The sequence below is a fragment of the Vigna unguiculata genome, chromosome 9, assembly GCF_004118075.2.
Source record: "Vigna unguiculata cultivar IT97K-499-35 chromosome 9, ASM411807v1, whole genome shotgun sequence".
NCBI classification, from domain to species: domain Eukaryota; kingdom Viridiplantae; phylum Streptophyta; class Magnoliopsida; order Fabales; family Fabaceae; genus Vigna; species Vigna unguiculata.
The window spans coordinates 23,554,616-23,561,934 of record NC_040287.1 but is presented as its reverse complement, the minus strand read 5'-3'; the positions used below and the strand labels follow the sequence as shown (position 1 = coordinate 23,561,934).

Genomic DNA, 7,319 nt, shown 5'->3' with positions numbered 1-7,319 from the left:
CACACATACGAATCCAAACCAACATACCAAGGCATTCCATGCATTCACAATGTCATACCAACCATACAATTGTGAAATAACAGCAAGACAAACAGAAAATCAAAACACAAAAGCAAGCCCTAGCTTCCTTCCCTGGACAAAGGATAACAAATAACACGAGCACACCACGGAGGAGCACCACAGCTCCAGGAACAGCTTGGTGAGCTGGAAATACTAACACCAGAAGCAAAATGAGGTCACTACGATGAACCTAGTTAGGAACACGAAAGTAAAGCTAGAGAAGAGAAGTTATGGATTGAAGATCAACTTACGTGGAACCGAAGTGGAGTTCAACTAGCTTGGTGAAGGACAAGGCCAAACCCTAGCAAAGCTCATGAAGCAGCCAAGGGAGAGGGAATGGGAAATTGTTTCTGAAAAAATGCAAGAATGGAGGGTTAGGGCTGGTTTAGAGATTTTGGACACCCTATGGGCCAGCCCTTAGGCCCAACAGATGGGGCCAGACCCTTTTAAATTTTTATGGTAGAAAAATAGGGTTTTACAAAATATATATATATATATATATATATATTAACCAAAAATTAAAGAACATTGATTAGAGATCTCTTAAAGTTTAATTCTTTTTTTTATAATTGTTTTCTTGATTGAAAGAAAATAATGTCTTTATTTATGAAAATCTTTAAAATTTCAGTATTCTTAAATTCAACAACATATTTCTAAAAATATATTTTAGTGCCTTTGCTAACAGTTTATTTCATGTGTTAGTATCTATTAACTAATTTTGTTAGTTTCGCAAACAATTTTTTTTATGTTTGGATGATTTTTTTCTGTAAGAATTTTTAGAAAAAGAAAAGTAGATAAATTTTTCCATTAATTAAAATTAACTTATGTATAAGATAAAAAAAATAGAGAAATTATACATTAGAGCTTTTACAAATATGTAAGAGAGCTTCTACAAATTAGCTATGGAAAGATATTAGCAAAATTATAAGCTATGGAAAGATATTAACAAAATTAAAACTGACAGTAATGTTGTAAAAGAAAATTACAATAATATTTAGTGTTTTACAAAATACAGTTATATTAGAATAAAATTAATTATGTGTTTGTTCATTTACTACCTTAATAATTATTTTATGAACAATAAAATATCATTCTATCACAAGATAAACAATGGAAAGAAAGTTTCACTCTATTATGCTTTATCCTATTCTATTCTACTTTAGTCCTCCCCTTCACTCTCATTTTTTTTTTTCTTCAATCTAAACATAGTCCAAGTAAAACAAAAACAGAACTACTCAATGTGTGAAATTTTTTATTTGGACTGTTGATGTATTCCAAATATAAAGCCTGGCTGTCACCATGTTATCATTTATGGAAAACGTATATTTGGATTTTTTTAGCATCTAAAGGTTTGATTTTAAAACTGTTTTCTGAAGTCTGGTTAAATATTCATATTCCTTACCCACTACTTTCCAATAATTTAGAGTAGGCCTGGAGCTATTTACTAGATAGCAGATATCTGTGAGAGGAAAGCAATGATAGGCATATTGTTAATAGTTTTTCTTTTATGCTATCAGCCCACCATCAAAGACATATTTGTGAAATGTAACATTATCTAATTTTGTTCCTTCTTTTATCGCCTACCTAATTTATTTCAAGGGATTTGTGTGATTGAGTTGCAATCCTTCTTGATATATCATTCCTTTCGTACAAAAGGCAGCAAGTAAACATCAGTGTTTTAACATTATATACGCGCCTTTACATACAAAAAATCAGCATAATGGAATATTTAAGCAGAAATGTAATTAAGCACTTAGAAATTGAATATGTTGAGTACAGTATTTTGGCAACATTCTCTAGAGTAGAAGTATTCCTGAGTCTGCATAGATGACTCGTGCTACTCACTTCCCATTCCAGTTTGTTGACCACTTGATATCACCCCTTGCATGGCTCCTGGCCTGGTCCATAATAACATAATTAGATATTGACAAAATTCATTTCAAATATACATTAAGCCCATGGCTTAGAATGTGCAGCAAACAGTTATAAATCTTGAAACTTATAATGGGGCAATGCTTTCTCCTCTAGAATCTGCACATAGCTTCAGTCAATGGATCTCCCCTTGTTGTACTTACTAAAAAATAATAAAAATCCCTTTGCCGGACAACGTTTGTTGAATTAAATTAAAGGTTTAGAATGAAGTTGAAAAAAAAAAAATACCCTTGAGATGAATATGTGGAAGATGGAAATTCTTGAGGAAAGTATGGATGATTAATCTGTTGAGGAATTTGGGCATTTTTCTGATGTGTATATTGATAATCTGGCAATGATTGATCATAACTGTGGCCCACATTTAGCGTGGCGGAATAAGTGTTAGGTTGTAAGTTTGAGATATGCTGGTGGGTATAGTGAGGAAGCCATGACAACTGGGGATGACTGCTGCCTGCATTTGTGACGGAAGGATGAAAATCATGCGATGGTTTTGGTATACTCTGATATTCATGATCTTGCAGCAATTGAGAGTTTAAGATACTCTGATATTGATATTGAGGATCTTGCAGCAATTGAGGGTTTGGGATACTCTGATATGGATGCTGAGGATCTTGCAGTGATTGAGGGTTTGAGATACTCTGATATGGATGCTGAGGATCTTGCAGTGATTGAGGGTTTGAGATACTCTGATATGGATGTTGAGGATCTTGCAGCGATTGAGGGTTTGAGATACTCTGATATGGATGTTGAGGATCTTGCAGTGATTGAGGGTTTGAGATACTCTGATATGGATATTGAGGATTTCGCAGAGATTGAGTATGACAGCTACCCACAGGCATCAATGAAGAATGAAAGTCAGGTTGTGGATGTATAATGTTATGATGTGCATGCTGAGAGTACTGCAATGTCTGAGTATGGGCACAGCCCCTGAGGATAGTCTGATTATGACTGCTGCAGATCCCAGTTGCATAAGTACCCTCTAGAGTAAGTGTACTAGCAGGAGAGTAAAACTGATTCCTTGAAGCTTGGGATGGCACAGACTGTGCTGCAGCTAAATGAGGCATAGTATTATGAACATGATAGTTCAACAGCAATGGAGCTTGATTGGGTGACATTCTAGAAAGTGGTGGTGGCCTTGATATATGATGATAAACATTATTCATTGGTTTCTTCAGAAAAGGAAGTATAGGTGAAGTTGGCAATTCATGTAATGGGCGAAACAATTCTATTAGACTTCTTACCTGCAACATAGCAATATATTCCACATAACAAACGTAGTTTTCACTTCTTTCTCACAAAAAGATGCAGAGAAGAAAAGAAAAGTAGAATGAAATAATTGCACTTAAAATCAATTTGCGGGAGATCAAAATGAAACATACTTGTCTAATATTGAGCTCAGGATTAAATTTGTTGGAGCCTTTCTGGTAATTATCTCGAATGACAAATTTAAAGCTACTCTCTGGCAAGGGTAAACAGTCTTTGTAAATTTTGAATTTCACCTGGATAAAATAAAAATATGAAAGCAGGATAACGGGAAATGAAAAATAAAGCGATAAATATTGTGCATTTGACATCACCACAAAGTTTCGAGTACAGTTAGCAATCAGAAGCACTTACTTGTCTCATACCAAAAACTTAAAGCCTCAACTAGCTATATGATTTGAAGTTAATACGAGCACTTTGACTATGAAAAGGAAAAATTAGGAAGTCAACATAGAAACAACCAGCCAACAAAACATACAATGTTGCGATGAAAACGATGCTTGTCAACTTCAAAAAATTAGAGACTAAGGTCCATGAGTCTGTTCCAAAAGCTACAAAAATGTCAAAGGTTACAAATTAATTATCCAAATACAGCTGAAGAAACACCAAGAACCAATTATATTCCTAAACATGTATGCAACTCCAAAGGCAAATTAAGAAACTTACACCAAAATGTCAATTTATGATGCTGAGGCAACAAAATTGATGCTACAAACTGCTACCAATATTTCCACAAACTGCAAATCATGACACAGGATGCTATTTTCACAAAGTGGTAAGTCTTTGTGTGTGGGAGCAAGAGAAGTCTACTTAGATTGTAAAGACTCACCTGAGCAGGGAATTTGTGCCCAAAAGCTAATGGCTCTATTTCTAGTTTCCCAGTTGAGGTTGCCATATAAATACCGTAGAGAAGCTTCACATCAGTGTCAAACAGAAAAAGATATGTACCAGGATTGATCTTCTCTACATCAGCCTTTCTCCTAGCAGGAAGTCCAAAAACTCGGTATCGGTAGCACTCTGGTTTTGTAATTCCATTACACATGAAAATAAAGCCAGAAAGCTTTTCCTGAACGTCAACACCCTCCTCTTGGGCTTCCATTGCGTCACTGCATCATAAGTCATCAAAATGTTATTTCAAGTGATCTAAGCACTCCCTGAATACACCAAAACTAATAATTGTGAAAGTACATCAAGCCTCAAAAAATGTCTTCCTTGCATCAACATTTTTCTTTAATATTTTTTGTCTTTTCTTTTCCTCCATCACACAATTAAAGGTAGCACAACTATCTTGAACAAAAACCCAAACAGGTAATGTGTCCTCTAATGATCATAGACATAAAAGTTAACCGCAGTCTGACTGTAGGTTCTATTAAGTGTTTATTTATATGAGCAGTTGTAAGATTTATTTGACTAGAAAACTGTAAGAAGAAGTATTAATAAATTGCATCTAGATACTCATTAGGTTTGCATATGTTGATTCTTAGAATTGTTTTCCTAGCAAACCAATATAAAAGTCTAAATCAAATCAAAGCTATCCAAAGTTGTTTCAGCCAAACAATGACTAATTCTGGTTTTATGCGTCTTAAAGCAGGAAGGTGAAAAAAAAAAAAAAAGAGAGAAAAGATTAGGTATATGACAAACCCTGATGTGAATGTCTGAAACTATAATCGTTTAAAATAAATAAAATGCAGGAAAGGTTAGGGTATGATTAAGAATAAGTACAGTGAATATCAAACAAATAAAGAGAAAACAGAAAACTTGGAAGAGAAAACGAGAAGGCATTTTTTTCAGAGAAACTATAGAAGATAGCATCTTTCACAGGAACTATAGAAGGAAGCATTTGTTCACGGTGTTTACTCACCTAAAACGTCAATGAGGAACTAGGAACTGGGAGTGAATTTCTTAAGCATTACCTCACTGGTCAGTGGTCACCCATGTTTCTAAAACTCTGCTTTTCACTCCTGATGGTAGTAAACACTTCCCGGTACTGAATCTGAATTTTCATTTTTTAAAATTTAAAATAACAATACGATTTACTATTAAATGTTATAATTAAAAATTATATAACATTTTACAGGAATATTAACTTTGTGTGAGTGTGTGTGGAAATATTTATATTTAAAGGTAAATTTATATTACACTCTATGTTGACATTTTCATTATGCTCTTTAATATATATATATATATATATATATATATATATATATATATATATATATATATATATATATATATATAATTTTTATTTTATATATGATTTTATATATTATTCATTGTATATTAAGTTGAAGTTATATTGTAACAAAAATTAATTATGTCAAAAGAAACATTTTAAACACTTATAATTTAATTATACTTATGTAATAGTTTTGTTTTTTTTTACTATAACTAAATATATTTACTCTTTTAAAAGGTGAATTTCTAAAATTTATTATAATTTTAAAATATTTTTAAGATAGATATTTGGTATAGTACAACCGATATATAAATTTATATTTATAATATATATATATATATATATATATATATATATATATATATTAATTTAGATTATAATAAAAAGACTTTATTATATGATGTGATACTTATCATGCATTCTCAAACTGTTTAAATATTGTCACATTGTAAATAAATTTTTTGTAAATAAATTATTATAATGACAAAAATATTTTTCAAAGATTTATTGTTGCATTTAAAGTATTTTTAAACTTAATAAAAATTATAAATTTATAAAATATAAAATTAAATAAATATATAATATTACAAAAAAAATTAAATTATAAATTTATAAAATTGTCAAATTATCAAATATAAAATAAAAATATATAATTTTTATGATTTTAAAAAGTACAATTTAATAATTTTATAAATTTACAATTTAATGATTTTATAATTTTATAGTTTTTAATTTTACAATTTCGTATGATTTATAATTATATCGTTTTATAATTTTATATTTATATAATTTATGATTTATAATTTTGATATAATTTTGATTGAGTGAAGTTTATTTTGAGTTGTCTTCTTTAGGATTTTATTTATGAATCCCCTATTTGTTTTGAAATGCTTTTATTGTGTTGTAGTTGTTGATGAAAATATAATTGGATGGGTTATCCTTACACATTTTTGCAATTGTCAAATATGTTAAATGTATGTGGATGTACACACACTTGTTGGATAAATGTAGTTGAATGAATTGTACTAGTAGGAAGCTTTATATTATTTTAATGATAAAAGTTGCACTGCGTTTGCCACATAAACAGTTACACTTTGGTGTTTAATACTTTGGTCCTTGTTTTATCAGTTGGTCCATCTCCTAGTTTGATTAATTTATTTGATAATGTGGTGTTGTGTGTTTTATATGTTTTGATGATGTGCCTTTTTGGTTTTTTTGATCGATTTTTTGTGTGGTCATTTTTAGTTTTTAGGTCCTTGGTGATTGTTTCTTGATATCTCTACTAAGTATGGATAGGGAAGAAGGTAATAGCTCCATTGAAAATAAGGTATGAATAGCGTTATCATACATTTGATTTGTGTATGACATTTTAATAAGTCCCATTAGTGTAGTTGTTTCATTTCCTTTGCAGATACATTTGAGGCATTCTTGTGGGACAGAATATGTTGGATCTATTAATAACTAGTTAACAGCAGAGGATAAGTTATTTATTCAAGGGACCAGTTTCAGATGGTTTGCACTGTTGAAGGAGTCTTCGAAATTGTCTAGAAACATTCTTAGTAAATTATGTTCTAAGTGGGATGAAAAGAGTGAATGTTTTCAAATAATATCCCAATCAGTTGGATTTACTTTATTGGATGTTTTTCTAGGTCTTGGGCTTAGGGTGGTTGGTCCAAAATTCAATCTAAACGAAATTGAAGTCGAGAGTAATTGTAGGAAAATGTTTAAAACTAACGTCGACTTAAGCATGTTGTATAACTTCTTATTGCGCAATAGGAAGAAAATTTCTATACCTGACTTTTGTAGGCATTGGCGGATCTTCACCAAAATTTTTGGGGAAGCCAAAATAATATACTCAAAATTTATATATTTAATATTATTGTGACTA

The 7,319-nt window shown here is 30.9% G+C and overlaps 1 protein-coding gene across 1 annotated transcript; it reads right to left on the bottom strand.

The window, feature by feature from the left end:
• Positions 1 to 1,686: 1,686 nt before the first annotated feature.
• On the bottom strand, positions 1,687 to 5,224 carry LOC114163096. Its single transcript, XM_028047178.1, has 5 exons — positions 5,117 to 5,224; positions 4,085 to 4,361; positions 3,372 to 3,491; positions 2,221 to 3,233; positions 1,687 to 1,958 (listed from the first exon to the last, which is right to left on the bottom strand). The coding sequence occupies exons 2-5, from the start codon at positions 4,352 to 4,354 to the stop codon at positions 1,898 to 1,900; spliced, it is 1,464 nt and encodes a 487-aa protein (XP_027902979.1). The 5' UTR covers positions 4,355 to 4,361; positions 5,117 to 5,224; the 3' UTR covers positions 1,687 to 1,897.
• Positions 5,225 to 7,319: the final 2,095 nt, after the last annotated feature.